At 40.0% G+C, this 21,356-nt stretch overlaps 1 protein-coding gene across 1 annotated transcript in view; it reads right to left on the bottom strand.

The window, feature by feature from the left end:
• The window catches only part of TOP1 (DNA topoisomerase I), a 118,589-nt gene that overhangs the window by 30,625 nt on the left and 66,608 nt on the right, over window positions 1-21,356 (bottom strand). Inside the window, exons 4-9 of the mRNA XM_036750692.1 lie at window positions 18,927-19,053; window positions 17,257-17,312; window positions 14,339-14,434; window positions 12,735-12,810; window positions 8,166-8,266; window positions 1,690-1,805 (exon numbers count right to left, since the gene is read on the bottom strand). Coding sequence (XP_036606587.1) covers window positions 1,690-1,805; window positions 8,166-8,266; window positions 12,735-12,810; window positions 14,339-14,434; window positions 17,257-17,312; window positions 18,927-19,053 — 572 coding nt within the window. The remainder of the gene's footprint in view (window positions 1-1,689; window positions 1,806-8,165; window positions 8,267-12,734; window positions 12,811-14,338; window positions 14,435-17,256; window positions 17,313-18,926; window positions 19,054-21,356) is intronic.

A 21,356-nucleotide genomic window follows, 5' to 3' on the forward strand; every position in this document is an offset into this window, starting at 1 on the left:
GGACCAAAAAGAGAGGGGAGGCGGAATGTGTAAGGAAGCTATTGCTATAGTTCAGGTGGGTGGTGGTAGTGTTAGGGAAAAAGAGGGAGGGACTGATTCAAGATATGCTACAGAGGTGAAATGGTCAGTACTTGGTAACTGAATGGATAGGAGAGAGAAGTGTAAAGATAACATCAGTGTTATACAAACACGGCAGATTGGGGGGATGACTGTTCAGTCAAAAGAAGGAGCAAGTTTAGGAGTAAAGATGATGAGCTCAAAGCACAGGACCTGCCGACTCAAGCCAAAGCAGAGACTAGAAGAACCAGAAGATGGATCTCACCCATTACTGATTATTGTCTCAGATTGTATGGTCACCTCTATTTGCTGAAGCTATGAAGTTACCAGTACGCTGGCACTGAACCTTGAATATGACCATAATGTGGTTTTGACAGGACCATAGGTCCCAAGGGACATTGCTAAGCCACAGGTACCATAAGTATACCTGTAGCACCTACCTCCCAGGATGGCTGAAAGTATCAAACGAGGTTCAAACGAGGTCATGAACAGAAGCCATTTTATAAACTTGAGAGCACAATATAAATGTCAACATATCTTGCTTCTTCCCTTCAGGTAAAAACTTCATGTGTGTGGGGCAGGGAGTCCAAGGCCTTTAGGACTAGGGTATCTTCTCATCTATATTCTCCCAAGTGGTTGGGAGGAGGGTAATGTTGGGGGACTCTGCTGATCTAGGTGTCTTGTTAGGGGTGGGGGCTATCTTGTGTTACCGGAGTTAGTGTCCTAGGATGCAGCAATTATCACTTAAAAAGTGATGAGAGGAGAACAGGGGAACCAGATGACTAGGATCAACCTTCATGGGATCATAGATTGAAGCTAGAAAGGTCTCCAATGGCTATTTAATCCAACTCCTTCATTTCACAGATAAGCTCACTGAAGCCTGTAGAATTTAAAGACTTGCCCAAGGTCCAAGAGGCAACAGAGTCAAAATATGAACCCAAGCTAAGTAACTCAAGTTTTTTCCACTGCAGTACAGGGAGTCCACCTTTGCAAATGAGAACATGCTAATGGCCTCCCTTCCCTTGGGGACCTCAAATACTGTGACCTGAGAGCAAACAGAGTTACTGTAACTATCACTAACAGGCAATTCAGAGTGTGTCCAGGGCGCATTTAGGGTTTTGAAGGTCTATGACAAAGACAGTCAAATCCTCTGTTTTAGACCTTAAAGGCTACTTCTGAGAAGCATGAACTCAGAAACAGATGCATGTGTGCTTGGCTCAATCTGGTATTTCCTTATGGACCCAATGAACAGCACAATTCTAGGTTCATTTCTTGTGACATGTATCATGTCAATTGACTTTTATATTTTCTAAACATATGTTTGCATTTGCGTTTACTAAAAATATGTTGCCATGAGTTTGGCTATCCCAACTAATTCATTCACAGAGAGATCACAATCAAACGGAACATTATCAAAAGGGTCCCTAGAAATACTATTCACATCAAAATCATCTTTAGATCAACTGAGTTTGAAAATGAAAACAAACTAAACTAGATCTTTCTTCACGGCACTGTTTTAATACTAGATATATTTTATTAGATCCTACCTCCAACTCAGCCCCACTGTGGAGGGGCGGTCACCACACCATCCTTCTTCAAGACCACAACCCAGACAAATCCTGAACAACTCACCATCATAGTAGAACTTGACATTTTCTGGCAGAGGCTCGTAAGGTGGAGCAAACACAGGACCTTTATGTTCCAGGAATTTCCACTTGATGCCTTCAGGATAGCGCTCTTCTTCCCACCTTTATAAGAGAGGGGGGCAACCTATATTAGCAATCACCTTGCGTAACATCACCCATCAAATGTCAAGGAACCTATTGTCTACTTGGTTGACTAGGATAGCTCTGAAATTCCAATTGTGTATCCAAAGTTTGTCCCTCCACCTGAAAAACCAGGTATTCACGACAGTAAATATAAGGAGCTCAGTACAAAAGCACGATTTGTTTGGCAAATGAAGATATCTCAATCTATAACTTAAATTCCAAAATGTAGGTTGCATCTAGCAAAGTCAGCAAATTAAATGTCCTTGTCATCATCAACTCACTTGGTCTTTTAAAGCACTATTAAAATAGGCAAAGTTTTGTCTCTCCAATAAACAACCATTAAGATTTGGCAACTTCTCTCCCCACTTAAAACCGTAAAACCTCATAATGAATATTCAGGCTTCTCCAATGCTATTTTCACTTTTCCCCCTTTCAAAGGAAAAAAGTTAATTATAAAGGCCCCTCAAAAGGCTGTGTCAGCATATACATGGATAGCATTTTCATCTTACTACTCTGAAATTCTAACCAGTTTGGACACAGAAAACAATGCATATCACACAATAACAGCACCATTAATATCAAGCCAAAGAAATACAATTAGTGTTCAAATCATACAATCATAGTGCTATTAGGGTCATAGCACTGCAGGACTTAAGAGTTAAAAGGAACCTTACAGCTCATCTTACTCCAAGTCCCAGCATTGTTTTTTAATAGATGGGAAAACTACAGCCTGGGATTGTGGGGGGAGAAGAACAAATTAATGGAAGGGCTGGGACCAGAAGCCAGGTTTCCTGTATTCTTTCTACTAAAAAACATTAGAAAGCCAAAGCAATGTTTTCTACCCATAAGTAAATATATCCTGCCTGACCAATTTACAACCATCAGAACAGAGAAATAGCTATATGTTGGTGGTGGACAAACATGGCAGGAGAAAAAATATGCTTCCCTCCCCACATCTTCCCCAAAACACAAAATTTTCTCAATCTCCCAAAAATCTAGTTTTCCACTTCACATCAGCTTCTACATGGCCCAGTTGTCTCTAGTCCTGTTTTATTCAAATACAATTTTCCCTTTTTCGTCCTGTCTAGCTGAGGCTCTCCATATCCTCTAATTGTAATGGAGTCACTACGGGCCATCAGACACTTACTCGCTATGAGTTCTGTCTTAGGAGGAGGATTTGAGAACAGAATTTAGCCCCATAATAGGTTATTGTCATAGGATCAATGTCTCCTGCTGTGAAAATAAAATCATTATTCAGGGATGGTATCCTGGGCCTCTGTCTGCTTTTAAATTTCCTGACAAAACAGTTCCAAGTTATTCCTAATGAAATTTTATAGTGAGGATCATCAGAAAGGGTAAGAGATGAGAATGGGGCAGGTGGGGGCGAGGGTAGAAGAATGCTTGGTTAAAGAAAGAAAGCACACAATAGGAAAGGGGTTGATCAGCCATAGGTAAGTCAGTTCTTACAATTTTATGTGAGTATCAAATTTAAATGGATCTTTCAGCGAATCATTTCTACAGCACCCGTGGAATCCTAGCCATTTCAATAATCAAGACTCTTCGCTCCCTATTATTATGGTCATCTTTTACTAAGAGAAACTCAAAACTCTCTCAACAGGGCTCTGAACTGGTCACATATATTGGGTAGGAAGAGCTGGGAATAATTCCAAACATTACCAAGTTTTTCTCTGTCTTAAAAAAATTTTGGTCTGCTGCTCTCTCTAGAAGGCTATCAGTAGTAAAATACAGGAAGCTCCCAAATTACAGGAGTTCATTTTAGGATTTTAGGTTGTTTATATAACACATTCTCTTTTGGTGGTTACATTTACAGGTTAGCCCACAAAGGCCTATTTTTGTTAACGTAGAATATATTTGGAAATATATATTTACAATGTAAAATAGTTAAACAAGCCTGCTACAGATGTCCATATTTCCACTATATTACAAATAGAGCTCTACTGTGATGCCTTCTCATGGTGTAGAGGTGACCTAGGGTTCTTAAAGGCTTTCGTGAGCACAGTTCAAGGCCTGGAAGGTCCTACCAAGCTGGAAAACGCAGCTGCGGAGTCAAGAGTAGGAGTCTGCTGTCTAAGGACCAGCACAGCTAAATTCAAAGAGGCTATCACCAGGTGGGCTACAAGGTGATGAAGTTTTTGGCCACAGTGATTCTTAGAGGCCAGCTACTAAGTTCTGGGGGGTGGGAGGGCTGTGATGTGTTAGTACAGGTGGTACCCATACTAACTAAACTACAAATCCTTGGAGTACTGAAGAATAGGTTAAATAGGTTTTTGCATACTGGCTTGGGAGCCTAGCTTACATTGCAACATCTCTTTTTTAAAAAATTAAATAAAAATTTTCAATTAAGAAAAATCTATTTTCTCTCCTTTCCACCTCCTCCCCCACTTCCTCACTGTAAAAAAAAAAAAAAAGAAGAAGAAAAAAAAGAAAACGAAATACATGTACAACATTTCTTTAGGAAAACATGTTCTTTAGGAATATGGCAGCACTGCTACTTCTTCAACTCCTGGAAGAATCAGCAAGGGGGCAGAGGTCAGAAGAAAGTGTGAGAAGCAGGCACACATGTGGAGATTGGGGAAACAACAGAGGTGCTCAAAACCTGCGATAATCTCTTTTCCCCACTTGCACCCAACATTCTACCTGGATCTTAGGATGGTTCCCAAAGGTTAAGTGGTAGGAGCAGGACATCTCACTTGTTCTTTCTCTACAACCTAACCATCAGCGAGAGAATACTCCTGCCTCTCACCTTTGACAACAATAAAGAAATACAAAATGGCATTCTATTCTCTGCAGTTCCAGTGACAGTCTGTGCCATCTATGGTATAAACCAGGGGTGAGGGATCTACGGCCTTGAGGCCACATGTGGCCCTCTAGGTCCTCAAGTGCAGCCCTTTGACTGAATCCAAACTTCACAGAACAAATCCCCTTTATAAAAAGATTTGTTCTGTAAAACTTGAACCCCTGGTATAAACCAACCATTCCTACTAGATAAGAGTAGTTAAGATAGGGTTTGTACAGGCAAACCACGTTTCTTTTCCTGGGCTGAATAAGAGAGGAGAAAATCAAAACACTACAGTAGGCACTTTGCCCTTTATCTTATGCTTAAAAACCTCATCTACATTGAAAGAATTCAAAGTAAAACTGATGAAGCACAAACTTGCTTGACTAATACTAAATTATGAATTGTTTTATGAGAGTCTTGAACACCAGCAACAGTGAGCTAGTTTTTTCAACCCACCCCCCTCCCCCAATGCTATCAGTTATAAAGCCCTTGGTTTTAAATAAAGATTTGAGAAATCACATGGGGGTAGAGACTGTAGAGGCCCACTTGTGGCACCTCATTTTAGAAGCAACCCTAACTCAAGGAAGGTGAGTTACAACACCAACTTTGCCAGTGACTGCCCACTGCTGTTAGTTTGTGTCTGGCCAAGAAAGGGCAAAATGCAGTCTTCCCTTTCATGCAGAGTTTCAGTTAGGGAGAAGTGAAGACTAACTGAAAAATCTTTTAAACGTCCTCCTCAATGCCCACCTCCCACCCAGAATCTAACTTTACCCCCAAACCAAAATACCTGCCCCAAGACAACACTACTCTTTACAATCCTGACCAAGCCCCATCTCCCACCCCAAACCACCAATGTAAAGTGAGTTCCCTCTGGTGACTAGATTTCTATCATCCTTGGATTTTCTTATTTTCTAACAAAAGGTCCTGCACACTCACTCCATCAGAGTATCTCTCGGTAGCTGTGGCTTTAATGGCTACCCTCTTTCACATCATCCACAGGAATAGTTCATACAAGAACACAGCAGCTCACACTTCCTGCACTGTTTCAGCCCACCAGTCCAGTGTTCCAGCTGAGCTGAGAAATAGTTAGAATGCCAAGCTCACCAAGGTCCAATAGATTGGGACAAATACCTCACAAGGGGATAGTCAGCATATGGAGGAAACATAAGAAGTTTATCTGGATGCCCCACATAGTTCAAAGTGGGTGGGGAGCTTGGTCTTGGAAGTCACGGCCTGCCAACTGAGCTCAAGGATAAAGTCAGAAAGCAGCTGGAGTGTTTTCAAGGATGTGAGCTTAACAAAGAAGCACATAAACCAGATTAGAAAATCAATCTCTGAACATTTTAATTATTCAGATGAGAATAACAATATTCCTCTACTGTCACCTTATGCAGTTTGAACAATTAGAGGTGCTTCTGGACAGAACTGTGGGAAATCAGCCAGTACTACAAATACACTGGAAAGGGAAGACCGACATTCATGCACCACAAACAAAGCCTCTCAGTGACAAGCATTTGAAGGAGCAACAAGAACTGACTGGGACATTCTAAAAGCTGACTTGAAAGGAATACAAAATGCCCTGAGAACGCTTAAGCTCTGCCCTGTGAAGAAATTATGAGATGTAAGTCAACACAGAAGAGGAACCAGACCCAAATTGGAACACAGCAAGCACCTTCAGACTGGGAGGTCCCCATTGCCTGGAAGGAAAGTATAAAGATTAAAGGAGGAAAAAAGATCACCTGAAAAGTCAGACTTTCAGAATACAGCAAATCTCCTTCATGTCTGGGACAGCCAACTTTAAGGGGCTTTGAAAGCCACAGTGGCCCATAGCGAAGAGAAAGGAAGACGAAAGACAGTCTGGCTCACCTAGATTAGATAAAGCCTCTTCAAAGACACAAGTTAGAAAGGGGCTTAAGATCAACCTACCAAGCCACTCAGTTCTGCTTTTTTGTTAGGACTATTGTAAGAGCTAAGTTTTTTGAAGCTGATGAAGAGAGATGATTTTAGGTGGAGAGTAAGGGGAAGCAATAGAAAAAAATGGAGGAGTTGGCCATCTAAATAAACTCCATGATTAGAAGTTACCAACAAGTGACACCATGGCAAAGGGAAATGAAAACAAGGCGATATCAAAATAAAATATATTAATAACTATTTTTCAAAAAGCTGAACTGAATTCTTGAATATAGAGTAAAGTAGTTCTACAGTGACAGAAGGAAATGGGTAGGTGTGTATTCCTTATCTCTGAGTGAATCTGTCAAATACTCCAACAAACCGCATGATATGGATGCAGTAAGTTTGACACTCAGGGTTTCAATCCATTTCAGGGAAGTTAAGAAGTTGGGGTTCAGAGGAAAACATGCATTAACAACCTGGTAAAAAGTATTCATCTCTCGATCCATGATCACTCACACACAAATCAATCAATTTTTGGTTAAGGTGGGATTCTAGAACTAGTTTCTTTAAAAAAAAAAAAAGAGGGAGAAATCTTCAAAGACTATGGCTTATTATTTGTCATGTGAATCCGAAGTACAAGTGATTAATTAAAAGTAACACTATATTATCCAAAAAAGGCAACAGGTATCTTTTAATAAGGATTTAAGCATTTGTTAGGCAGCTTCACAGTATAAAGAAATATTACCGTACTTATGAAATGTCCCCCATATCTCTAGGAACTAATATGCACGAATATCAATGGGAAGAGAAGAAAAGAATCATGAACCTGAATCATAACAACAAAGTCAATTTCCAGAAACTGGCAATATGCTCAAGTTAGAACCTGAATTCAATCAAATGGAGTAGGTGGCCATCTCCACTGGTAAGATACCAGACCAAAAACTTTACTAACTCACAGCACAATTCGTGATTTTTCAATGATATTTTGAAGGAAAAAGACCGTAAAAATATTCCTATCCTCAACGTATCTATTTCTGAGAAACAATAAAACTGACAACTTGCAAGAAACAAAATAAAAAAGAAAATCAAAACCACAGGGAAATAAACAGAAGAGCTTCCTAATGGGTTTAGTGCTTCCTAATTTGAGACAGGAGAGGCCCAAAAATCCCTTTTTGCTTTTCGAGTTCGTTTGAGAAACTCCTTTCCCTGTGACTGCATAGCTTTCACCCTTCACTATGCCAGATGAGTACTAGTGCTTACTAACCTGACTAGAGCCACATTCTAGCCACTGTTGCGGCCACCTAAACCCTCCTAGCAATGACTCCCTCCTCACTGTCACCTAGGCTCCACCACTGCCCAGAGTTACTCCCTTCTGTCTGGGCAATGAGATCACTAAGTATTATATGCTCCAACCTGGAGCCTCTTCCCTCCCTACCCACATCTAATCTAACACTGCTAAAAGGCAATCTAAGAAAAAGAAAAAGAAAAACACAGAAGAGAACCTGGAGCCTTATTTCAGAAGATACTGTCTTAGAGGAGAATATACCTTCTACATTATTACCACCAAGGTGAACTCTCAAAACTTGTAGACTAAATTAGATAATAGCGAAAACAGCTAAAATTGTAACCTAGTGATGACATGTTACCATTTCCATTTTTGCTCCTCCTCTTTCTTCGGCTTCTTCCTCTTGTTATCTGGTTCAGGAAGTTTCTTATCTTTGTTCTTGATTTTTTTTGCTTTGTTGTCCTAAGAGAACAGTAAGACAAAAATGCTAGGTCATGGAAGGAAACCACTTACACTTAGCATAAAGCAGAACCACACTCAGACACAATTTCAACTGGCTCCACAGCACGTTTTAGCTAAAAGGAATTTCAGAGATCACCTAGTCCTCCCCATGGCACAAGGGAGAAACCGAGGTGAAGAATGAAGACACTAGTTCCTTTCAAGAGGAAGACAGCTCAGGGGAATGTCTACTTTTTTCCTTGACTACATCTGGTTCTCAAGCACTTCCACAACTAGCAACAGCTAGTCTAGATACCCATGTGGTCCAAAGTTCTCACAACTGAGCTGGTGGGAAGTGATATATTGAAATCATATTCAAAATTATATAGCAAAATCAACATAATGCAGTCAGAGAGCCCTAAAAAGCTTACTCATTTCAACACTGGCTTTTCCCCAGCCCTGGTTTTCCTGAATCCACCAACCTTAGGCAATAGGATTAGAATGGCAGTGATCTAGCAGCAAATGTAAACAATGGAAGCTCACTGAAACTTTTGGTGAAAAATGGCATAACCAAGCAAGAGTATGGATGCTCAATGAAAAAACATAATTTTCTTTAAAGTAAGAAGAGCTCTTAAATATATAGAAACATAAAATATTTTATATAGCATATTACATTATATGCCATGTATATTTCATATATTAATATATTTAAGATCTTTCCTTACCCTCAGGAAAATTAAGTTTTTGCATATATTTTATTATATACCCCAGAGAGCAATATTTCAGCATTTATTCAAGTCCATAATGTGCATTTGAACCCTACTTAGATGAGTTGTATGAAATTTTTGAAAAAAGAAGATGTGGTTCCTGGGAATGGATGAGAATCCTGAGTTTATTTAGATGACAAGGATTATTACCATTTAAACAAAAACAAGATGAAAGAAAAGGAAATACGGTTCAGTTAAGCCATTCTCTTAATAGCTTCTGAAAACCCATGCAGATGTTCACATCAGTAAACTACTGGCTACAGTATAACTTTCAGATCTCAAAATGGAAAAAACAGTACTAAGGGACTTCCGGGTAATTTTCAGACTAGAAAAAATATATACTTAAGTTTGTACAACATCTGGGTTCCCTGCCCTAATAAGCCCGGTCCTGGTCTGATGCAGGGCCTCTGTCTTAATATCTTATGCATTTATTTGTTTGGGGAAAGGGAGGGCAGCAGGAAAGGGTAAATAAAGGCTGAAAAGAGACAGATTGGGACAATAAAGAAGGCAACTGAATATCTTTTCCAAAGGGTTTAACTAAGGTATCCATTATCTACAACCTTACCTTCAATCTCAAAGATGTCTTATCTTGCTTTAAAGGGCTCAGATATACAATCCTCTTGGTGGAAGGGTTAGTAATATAAAGCTAGAGTGCAGAACTCTGAAGCAAGAGCAAAGTCTTGGGCTTAAGCTGCACATTCCCTTCTAAATTGGTTTATGCCAATTACCTACATAGAAAAGCACAGTGATTGGCTACCATGAATCACCACTCAACACTATTCTGAATTCCTTGGACTTGGCTGCCATAACTTGTGCTGCTGCCAGGAACAGGAAAGTGGTCACCAAAAAGGAGGCTGTGAGAACCAGGGAACTGAGAAACATATTCTCATAGCCCTTCTGTGCCTATCTACTCACCACTGTTTCTAGAATGGTTTATTAAAAATTCCATTTATTGATACTATAAGCAATTTGGGAGAGCATGGAATAGTTTGCCTATCAGATCTGTGGGAAAGGGGAAGAATTCATGACTCAAAAAGAGACAGAAAGCATTACAAAACGCACAATGGATGATTTTGATTATGTTAAACTGAAAAGTTTTTGTATAAACAAAGCCAAAGAAACAAAGATCAGAAGGGAAGCAGAAAATTGGGAGAAAATCTGTACAACCCATGTCTCTGATAAAGGCCTCATATCTAAAATATACAGTGAACTGAGCCAAATTTATAGGAATAAAAGACATTCCCCAATTGAGAAACGGTCAAAGGATATGAACAGGTGGTTTTCAGAGGAAGAAATTAAACATATCTATAGTCATATGAAAAAATGCTCTAAATCACTACTGATTACAGAAATGCAAATCAAAACAACTCTTAGGTACCACATCTCTCCTGTCAGATTGGCTAACATGACAAAACAGGAAAATGATAAATCCTGGAGAGGATGTGGGAAAATTGGAACATTAATGCATTGTTGGTGGAGTTGTGAACAGATCCCAGCCATTCTGGAGAGCAATTTGGAACTATGCCCAAAGGGCTGTAGAAATGTGCATACCCTTTGACCCAGCAATACCACTCTCAGGGCTGTATCCCAAAGGGATCACACAAGTGGGAGGCGGACCCATATATACAAGGTTATTTGTAGCAGCTATTTTTGTGGCAGTGGGGAGTTGGAGATCAAGGGGATGCCCATCAACTGGGGAATGGCTGAACAAGTTGTGGTATATGAATGTAATGGAATACTGCTGTGCTATAGGAAATGGGGAGCATACGGACTTCATGGTAGCCTGGAAAAGACCTACATGATATGATGCTGAGTGAGAGGGGGAGAACCAGGAGAACATTGTGCACAACCACAGACATATTGATTCTGTGATGACTAACTGATAGACTTGGCTCTTCTCAGCAATGCAGGGCTCAAAGATGGCTCCAAGGGACTCATGACAGAGAGAGCTGGCTACATCCAGAGAGAACTGTGGAGTTTGAATGCAGACTGAGGCCAACTCTTTGCTCTCTCTTTTTTTCCTCTTCCTTTTTGGTTTTGTTTCTTCTCTCTCATGACTCATTCCATTGGTCATAATTCTTCTTTGCAACTTGACTATTGTGTAAATAAGTTTAATGCAAAGGTCTATGTAGAATCTATATTGAACTGCATGCTGTTTTGGGGTGGGAGGGGGAAGGGGAGGGAAGGGAAGAAAATTTTAAACTCAAGAACATGTAGAGCTGAGTGTTATAAACTAAAAATAAAGATTCTAATTTAAAAAAAAATTCTATTTCAGGGGGTTGGACTAGATGGCCCCTAAGATTCCTTCTAACTTTTAATCTATGATCTCATTCTTTCTTCTAGAGTCAAATAGTCTTTCGGATGGTTCTAAATGTTATCTAATGTCTTTACCTCTACAATTTCTAGTCACTGATTGACCCTCAGGCCGTCTCATAGTCAAAGGCTAACCTCACAGTTGTTCTGAACTCTTACACCTCCTTCCATAAAGAAAAGTCCAACACATTCACAGCTAATGCTTTCCGTTCCTCTATGTACTAAGAGAATGTAAAGTAGAAAAAAGTCTATCATCTATTTCCTAGAGAAATGATTTTATACCTTTTCTTTCCTTTCTATTACCTGCTACTTCCATAGATCTGAATAAAGGAAACATCTTACCTGATAAAAAATGATTAGCAGGACTGGAATGGAATAAGAAAGTGAAGGCACCCTCTTTAGTACTCTAGAAACGGACTATTAATCTTATAGCAGGGGTGGGGAACCTGTGGTCTCTAGGTCCTCAAGTGTGGCCGAATCCAACCAAATGTTCTGTGAAGTTTGGATTCAGTCAAAGGGCTGCATCTGAGGACCTAGAGGGCCACATGTGGCCTCGAGGTGGCAGGTTCCCCACCCCTGCCTTACAGGAACAGAGGTTAAGCTAGAAGGTATCAGCTAGCAAAGCTGGTCCTTAGACACCTAAAACCATGAGTTCTGGGAGAACAATTTAATCTAGTTGGTTTGCTCTAAAAGGTCCCTAACTTTTTGGAGTAAGAATTACATCTTAATTTTCTTGAATTGTCTGGATGGGGGCTTGGGGGAAAACCAGTAGCCTGAAGAGGGAAGGTCAAGCACAGGAACAGTTTTTAGCCACCTTTTTATCCTCCATAAAACTATATGCAAACCTCATTATGCCTGAGTAGATCAACATATCTAAAAATGCCATCAAATAGGGGAATGTGGCAAGACCACTCCAACAATATCTTAGAGAGGCAGTGATTTCAAATGGTGGGAATGCCAACATTCCCAGAAAAATAAACCAGGAATCATTTAGACAGCAGACGAACAGGGTTTGATTGAGTACCTCTGGGCTAAGTTGTATTCTTTGAATTAGGGGAGGAGGTCAATTTAATATATTCACTCAATGACAGGGAATGTTTTAGATCGAGTAATTCCACTGTCATCACTTAGGTCCATAAAAGAATTTTTTCCAAGGTTGCTTCTACATCATAAGATGATATAGTTTAGAGCTGGGAGGAATCTTTAAAGGGCAATTTACAAATGAGATAACCGAGGACCACAGAGATAAAGCAATTTGCCAAAGGAAAAGAAGGCAGCAAATGGCAGAGCCAGGACTCAAAGCTAGGGCCTCTCATACCAGACCCACTGTGCTGTCTCGAAGCTTTCTGAAAATCATATGAGCTACAGAAGTCAATCTCAAACCGGAAGTCCCATTCCATTTTCTTACTAACCTCTTCTTCCTCTGGTTTCCGCTTCTTCACCTTCTTGATATCTTCTGTTTTTATTTTCTTGGGTTTATAATCAGCCCTAGAGAATGAGAGGGGGAACTATAATAAAAGAGTACCTAGGTATAAATCAATTGCTTTGTGTTTTTTTTCTCACCAAAAGAGTGAAAGAAGGCCACCCAGATGGGAAGGTGATGAAGATGTAAGATACTATAATCATGCTCATTTTACAGCTGAGGAAACTGAGGCAAATAGCGGTTAAGTAACTCGCTCAGAGGTACATAGCTAGTAGAGTGTTTGAAGCTGAATTTGAAAGCAGATCTTCCTGACTCCAGGCCCAGTGCTCTCTATCCATTTTGGGTCACCTAGCTACCTCTAGTCCAAGAAGAATGAGAAATTGTAAAACGACAGTTTAGAAACTAAAATTATAACTCGACACATTGTGAAAACCTATTGTGAAAAGGAAAGTAACCTGTTTCCTTGTTGAATAAACATTGAATCTCGATCAATCTACTACTTCTCTCATTTAATCATTCCACCAGCCATTCAAGACAACAGTAACAAAAAGGTACAAAAGTTAAAGCTTCAATCTTGTGAATTTTCTTTAACAGATATTCAGGGTCTAAATGGCAATGCTGTAAAGCTGATTTTGATACTCTCCACTCCCCTCTCCTTTCCAGTTGCTAGCTTCCTTCAAATCCCAACCAAAATCCCACCTTCCACAAGAAGCTTTTCTTGATCTTCCTTACTGCTAAGTGCCTTTCCTCTGTTGCTTATCTTCCAGCTATTCTGTCTGTATTTTGTTTGTACACAGTTGTTGGCATGTTGTTTTCTTTACCACACTATAGGCTCCTTGAGAAAAGAGATTTGTGTGTGTGTGTTGCGGGGTGGGGGAGGAGCAGGGAAGGAGTGCTCTTTGTATCCCCAGTGCTTGACACAGTGTCTGGCACATAGTACACATTTAATAAATGCTTGCTGATAGAACTGGATGACTGCCTTTGGCCCCAGATCTTCTTCAGCACTACAGCTAGCTCCTGTTTCCCCCTGCCTGTATCCTACGAATCCATGCTCAATTTGTGGAAGCACAGTAAGAGATACATAAATGAAAAGGAGGAGCAATTAAAGGTCAATAATTTAGGGGAAAGAGAATGAGCTAGTCTGAAGTACAGAATGTTTGAATAAGCGTAATTCAGATCACTTTGGTATGCATTAAGTATCTGTGCTAACTGAAACCTGACTTACAAGGTGTAGCCTCAAAGTAGTTGCTTCTTGGGGAACTGCTTTAAGGAACAGTTTGGAATGACACATATAATTAGCATATCAACTGGTTTTGAGTAATAAATACTTCGAAGTTACTCAAAGAGAGTTTCTTCTGATCAGCAGTCTTAAATATCCTCAAGGTTATTCCTCTTTTGTTCATTTATGCTCAATAAACTTTTACTCCAAAGAAGGAAAACCACCTAATTTTATCCACTAAATCCAAATTCTGAATTAGTCAAATTAATGAAGTTTCAAACTGTATACTACGTCAGCATTGTACTGACTCTTCTGGACAAGCAAAGGAAGCAGGTGCCTTCTCTGCCCAATGAATCAAAATGAGCATTACTCACTCATCATCCTCTCGAGGTCTCTTTAAAGGCTTGATATCTTCTTTAGGTGAAGCAAAATAACCATCATCATCTGGTTCATCTTTAATACGAGGTGGACTAAGGAAAGAAAGTTGATAGTTTTGTTAGGAATACTGGAAATCTCTGAACTAAAGGGAGAAATCATCTTACTAAGAGAAAACTGTCCAACCAAGACTGGATCTTCATGTTCCCTGGTTCTACAAACAGAAATAGATTAAACTCTCCCCTTGTTTTATATGTCCCATTAGTAATCTGATTTTATCTATCCTTCCTAGAATGAAGGCTGAGTCATCTCACTTGAGATCTGGACCTGTTATTCCCTTCCCTTCTGCACTAGAGGCGAAACAAGCTAAAAACAACTGCAGTCCCAGCCCAATGCATTGGGCTGCCTGCTCTATCCAGACCAGGGTGGATGGATTCAGTGACTTCCTTCTGTCACAAGGTTTGAGTGATCAGTCAGGTCACTGCCAGAGACACACTCCAAAGGGTCTTTGCATCTCTGAAGTAACTTTTCCCAAGATTGCACATACATGTGATAAGCAGCGGGACTAGCATTTGAACTCGGGTCTTCTGAGTTCAAAGCCAGTATTCTTTCTACTATGCTATGTAATACACAAGTCCAAAGTTGATAAAAATTTCCAAAACTATTGCTTCTCCTTGTAAACAACTATAATTCTAAGCTTTAATGGTATCAGTTTTCAAAAACAAAATCGCCACTCACACAAAGGAAAATGGCATAGTATTCGTAGTATTCTTCCTCTCTTATCAAAATTCTCCTTCTCAGCTTTTATAGTTGTGGAAGGTGAAATCACTACCCACAATCCTGAATGATGAAAGGCTGAAATGCTGAAAAAACACCTCAATGTTCAGAAACCAGTCAAATTCATGTTGGACTCCAGGACAGTCACAGGTAATAAAAACATGTTGCAAGTACAAAACCACCTTGAGGAAGATACTCCACCAGAAGGAGATGGGATTATTCTTTTCAGAGAGAAGTACTGAAGACTACAGGTTTTTAAAATGCACCCTGGGTGTACTAATTTGTCAGTGACAAAAAGGACCATGTTTTAGAACTGAGTAATCTTGTTATTACTAATTAGAAAAGGTTAAAATCTACAGCAAGACGCTGGACCCAAAGAAAGCCAGTTATATTCCTAAGATAAGAATGTGCTAGTGCCAATTAGCTCAAGGAGCTTTTGACTTAAGCTATTACTCTACATTTCTCACAAAACAGTTCCAAATTATGCCTGAGGGGGACACCTGTTATTCCTACTTATAAAAGCTCAGGGCTCACCATAAATTGTCCTAAATTAGATACACATTCAGAAACGTGAAACTAAAGACTACTCAGGAAGCAAACTCAAACACTTTGCTGGAAGCAGCAAAGGAGTATCTATAGCTCTTTCCAACAAAATGAAGCAACAATATAGGATTATTTTAGAGAATTAATGCCTTTGAGAAAAAACTGGAGTCCTGGGAGAGAAGAGTTTGAGTACTTATCCATAAAACCACAAAATTCCTGTACCCCACAGATTTTCTCCATGTACCGTATTGCCTCTAAATATGCAGTAAAATAGAGGTAACAGACTAAGTCTATCTCTAGACAGTGCTTGAAAGTGACAAAGACTTGAGAGCATGAAATTTGTCAATCAGATTCTTTGAAAGAAAGCGGAACACCTTAGTGGTGTTTCCTGAATGTTGAGGGAGAAATGAACCTCAAGGATGTAGGAATCCCAAACCAAAGTTCCCAGGTCACCTGGAGTGAATTTGCAGACCCAGGCATTCTTTAAGTCAAGGAGGCAAAGATTTATTACGCTTTATGTAAATAAAGCGGGCAAGAGTTCTTAGGGAATCTGCAACCGTACAGGGCCACAGGGAAATTTTAAGTACAAGATTTAGGGATGAAACCTGTCAATTAGGTGTTCTGGGGTGGGATTAGGGAGTGGGTAAGGCATGATTAAGGGGTGGTCAGTTCTTAAAGGAACATGCACTTTTTGTATCTACTGCGCAGGTATCTTACCCAGGGTTCACTGGGAAACAGCCAGGGGGGTGGGGACCCCCACTAGGTGGTGGTATGGTTTTTGCTGGGAAACATCACCAAGTCACCAAAAGTTCACGGCTGACTGGAGATACTGGCTAGGTTCCATCAAGTGTCTTGTTAGTCAAGATTAATGTAAGAGAGTATACATTTGACTATGTCTAGGATGTGTGTTAGACTCAGCGTATAGTCAGTTATCAGCATCCTGAATCAATCTATAATTGGGCATAGCTGGTTACTGAGGAAGAAGCAGAGATAAGTTAGTTGGGCCACACTGCCCTTTAGCTAGAGAGAGAGACAGCTAGAGCCAATGCTTAGAAGCTAGGGAGAGATGTGATTTTAGAACTGGAGTTCAGGAACAGGAACCCAAGCAGAGGCTAAGGGGAAAGGTGATGTTAGAATTAGGGTCCAAGCACAAGCACCCCATCATTTTCACTGCTGGCAAAGAGGACAGAAGAAATCTTAGCTATGCAGTAATAATGAATGGCTAGCATTAGTAAGTAAAACAAAAAGGAAGCTGATAATTGGCTTTAGTTCAATATATCCTTGCTGTGCTATCCTAGTTTGTGAACATCCAAATTATACCACATTACCCCCTATTCACTTCTGAAAAAAGCCAGGCTTCAATCATTTCCCACCAATCTTTTTCACTCAAAATAAATTATTGGTATACTCATATTGCTGCGCTCTTTCCAACGTCTGATAGGATAAGAGTCAATGTTGGCTCAGTTTAAATTCTTCATCCACTGCACTTGTTAAGAGACCAAGTACATACTGACCTGTCTGTCCCTAGGCCCAATGCTGCTAACATGGCAGTTAGACTAGACTACTGAAAGATAAGCCAACGAAGCAGATGCCTTACCTAGAGAAACCATTTTCTTTCTCCTTCTTTATTTTTGCATCTCCAGAGGGTCTTCCCTATAAGGAAAACAACATAAATTGATCAGCAGTTCAAATGATTTGAGTTTAGGTGAATCTCTCACACAATCACAAATACCAACTTTGAGTCTTACGCATCCTTTTGAGCACAGAGTAGGCTTCGGCTTTTCTTTTCATAAAGGAACTTTGCAAGGTTGTTTTAAACTGACTGAATTTTAGAGTTAGAAGGAACCTATAGGATCAGGTAATCCAGTCCCCTCATTTTACACATGAGGAAACCAAGGCTCACTGAGTTGGACTCAGAAAGTGGCAGAGCCGAGACTGGATGTATATGTCCAACGGTCTTTCCACTATATCCTTGTTTTGTGACCCTCAATTATTTGGAATTGGTAAAACATAAATTCTCTACCAAGGAATATGGCTTCATTAAGGTTTCAGAGGTTCAGAGTAGGTATGGTAGCCATGGATAAAGTGGGAACAAGGATCAGAGGGATCCTTCAAAGAATAAAATGCACTTAAAAAAAAAGCTTATAGATTTTAAGCCATAAGAACCTTTGGTAGCCAGGTACTGTACGTTGATAAAAATTTCCCATGAACCAGTATAGGTAGTTGGGAAACACAAAGCTATATCATACCAACTCCTTTGGAAGGGAGTTTTATTCCAGGATAAACTGAAGTCCAAATTACTGAGGGGGAGGCTTTCTTCTCTTTTAAATGGAGATTTTTAACCTTTGAGTACAGATAGGCCACTTCCCCCACCTCACAGACACCACTGTGTCTCTCAATGACCTGGGGAGTGAGCCACTACTTCCTATATTTTTAAACTTAGCCAAACCAAACAGCCACACTCCTCCTCTCTCTCAATCTTCTAAGACTTGTCAGACACATTGAGTCTTTCAAAAAGTCTGCACAGTGTGTTCTATCCCCAGCCAGATGGGCAGCAACTCACTGAAAAAGTTGTAATTGGCTAGCCTGGGTCTGTGAGCATCTGACTGATCATGATGAAAAAAACGAAACCAAAAAAGCAAAAAACCAGCAAGAACTTTCAAGCTACAAGTAACAGCACAGCTGAAAACAATGACTAATATTTGTATATTGCTTTAAAGTTTGCAAAGCATTTATAAATATTATCTCATTTGATCCTTTCGATAAGTGCTATTAACATCTTCAGCTGAGGCAGAGAGACTTGCCCAGGACCACATGGCCAGTAAGTGTCTAATGAGGGATATGTTTCTTGGCTCCAAACCCAGCACTCTACCCACTCCACCACCTAGGCCATAACTTTGATCATATTCATCTCATATGAGTGCGCTACCATCTCCTCTGCCCAAAAATATACTTCACCTGACAAAGAGTTTTAAATCATTTAAATATAACTTATTTCAGGGGATCCCTATATTCTTAGTTTATCCTCTGATTAGCTGAAGAGTTTTCAGGTAAGAAGCAAAACAAAACAATAAGACACTGACCTACCTGGAGTGACGTGAAAGGAATTTGCTTTGTGGGGCTTAAGACTATGATTTACTTCTAAGTCTCAGGCAAAACTGCCTGGCTCAAGGATCAACATATTCTCTATTAATACAGAAAATTCCTGTGTAGTCTGGCAACTTAAAGTGCCACCTCCATTTCTTTTCCCACTGAAAAATAAGGTACCTTTTCTTCCTTTCGTTTCTCCTTGTCTCTATCTTTGTGTTTGTCTTTGTGTTTCTCTGAGCTGCCATCTTTGTGTTTGGTTTTCTCCTTTTCTCTGTGTTTCTTCTCTGAGGAATCTTTGTGCTCACTGAAAAAGACACACCGAGTTAGCCTAAAGCAGGGACCACAGGGGTTCATTTCACAGGATCATCTCACAAGATACACTGAGATAACACGAACCATGGAAACTCACAATTGCTTTATACAAACAGTCTTAGCACAAAGATCAAGTAGAGGCTTTTAGTCTTGTCTGAATTGATTATCTTTTCATTTTATTCTTGAACAAAGCAACAAGACAGAGAAAGAGAGCCACTAATGATGTCAGGCTTAAAAACTTTAAGTGATCTGGAATTTACAGACATTCTGCCACCAGAGCATTTCAATTACCCCACACACGATAAAACAATGTGAACCTGAAATTGTCCATTAAAAAAAATTACATGGAAAGTACATTTGGGGATTTCATCCCAGGCTTAGACTGCCATGTAGCATGTATAAAAAGCAGCGAGTTCTTTGAGTGACCAGCAAGAAACAGAGCCTCTTTCCAGTGAGCTCCAAGGGAAAAGAGGCAGGAAAAGATTTGGATGGATCTCAGAAATCTTGTTCATTCTTCTCTTTTAGAAGGTCACTAATGCTCACTACAAATCAGACTTCCCTACCCCTGCCCCAGCAATGGGTCTTCCTTGGGCCTGCCATGTGAGGAGGGTTACATAAAACTTTGAAAAGTACTATATTATGCAGTCCAAGAATGCAAAACCCATTTTGGATGAGCCTGCCAAGCTGTTCCACAAGCTAATAACTTCGGGGCAAATTCAAGTGCCATGGATTAGAAGCACTGATCCAGATGTCAAGTCTGCTGGCGGCCAGGCCAGGCTGTTCTAGCCCCCCAGGTCTGGAAGCTGTACTATCTCCTGCAGATAAGAGTTGGTTTCTCACAGTATTTAAGAGCCCCCAGCTTTAGTCCATGGAAAGATGGATGGGGTTTTTTTGCCCTTTCAAACTGTCAACTTAATAACTATTTTTTAACTGAACTGAACATTTACTAAGGACCTCATCCATCTGTAGCTTTAGATTATCATAATACAGTAAAGACAACATTTAGGGCCCAAAGAAGATTATAACCTAAGCAGAAAGATAAGCTCAATCACGGATCTTCCACTAACTTAGCTGTATGACTTTTTACAAGTCACTCCTCCCGTTCTGGCCTGCTTGTAAAATGAAGGGGCTGAACTATAAACAGTTTCTAAGGTTCCCTTTGGTTCTGAAATTCCATTATTTTAAGCACTAAAAACAGAGAAAAAAACATCACTCTTCCTACTACGTGGTTGTTGCTCCCCACCTGACCCCTCCAGTTCAAAGCTGTGAATAGTGGTAACTGAAGAGCTGATCTGAATTTCACAGCCAAGGAAACAGAGCAGTAAGATCAATGACTCACATTGATATAAAATGCTTTACAATTTACAAAGTGCTTTCCTCATAACTCTGGGAGGGACATCGTAGAAGGAGAGGCTGTATTACAATGTATAAGTACAACTGTCTCCCTTTCAGAGAAGGGCAGAGGGATTAAGTGCCTTGCCTAGACCACACCATTAGTATGCAGAAAAGCTGAGATTCAGGCCATAGTCCCCTGAACCCAAGGGGAGTGCTCTTTCTACTATGCCACACTGTCACCAAAACCTTCAGCAAACTAAGTCCCAAGAAAAAAGTCAAGCCAATGGTAGAAGATACAAGAGATGGAACAGAGAGAGGAAAATGTCTAGTCATGTTTATTGATACTTTATGATTTTCAAATACTTTCATTTATCTTCAGGTTCTTCCCAAGAGTGTACCAGAGCCAGCTTGAACCAGCTCCAAGAACCATTTGTTAAATTTTCAGTATGAACACTCACACCTCAGAAACAATAAATGCTACAAAGCAGGGCTCGTTTATTATTTTGTTGACTGTCTAGATATAAAAGTGATGGAGAAAATGTGAATAATGTACATTAGGCTTAAAAGAGTGTCTTGCATACATTACTTCTAAAAGCATTCTCAGAGTCAATATTTCCCGTGGAGGGAGGAAACTGGGAGATACAATAACAAAGAGACCAAAATTTGCTCACTTAAAAATTGTATTTTGTTGCTGAAAATAAAATTTCAGGATCTCTGAGACAGTTTTCATCCTGCTCCTTCCACAAGAACTGCAAATGGGCGCCAGATCCCATAAGGCTCCCTCTTTCTTAAGTTCCACTCCACTTACTCTCCCTGACTTAATGAAGCTAATTCTCCCAATGCTTGCCTGCTTTATTAGAACATAGTGAACAGCCATTTAACATTCAATTGCAATCAAAGTGTGCATAAGCACATGAGTGCAAACAGGCTACTGAAAAAAGATATAAAGCTTTTTTTTTC

Source organism: Trichosurus vulpecula, chromosome 3 (assembly GCF_011100635.1).
Source record: "Trichosurus vulpecula isolate mTriVul1 chromosome 3, mTriVul1.pri, whole genome shotgun sequence".
Taxonomy (NCBI): domain Eukaryota; kingdom Metazoa; phylum Chordata; class Mammalia; order Diprotodontia; family Phalangeridae; genus Trichosurus; species Trichosurus vulpecula.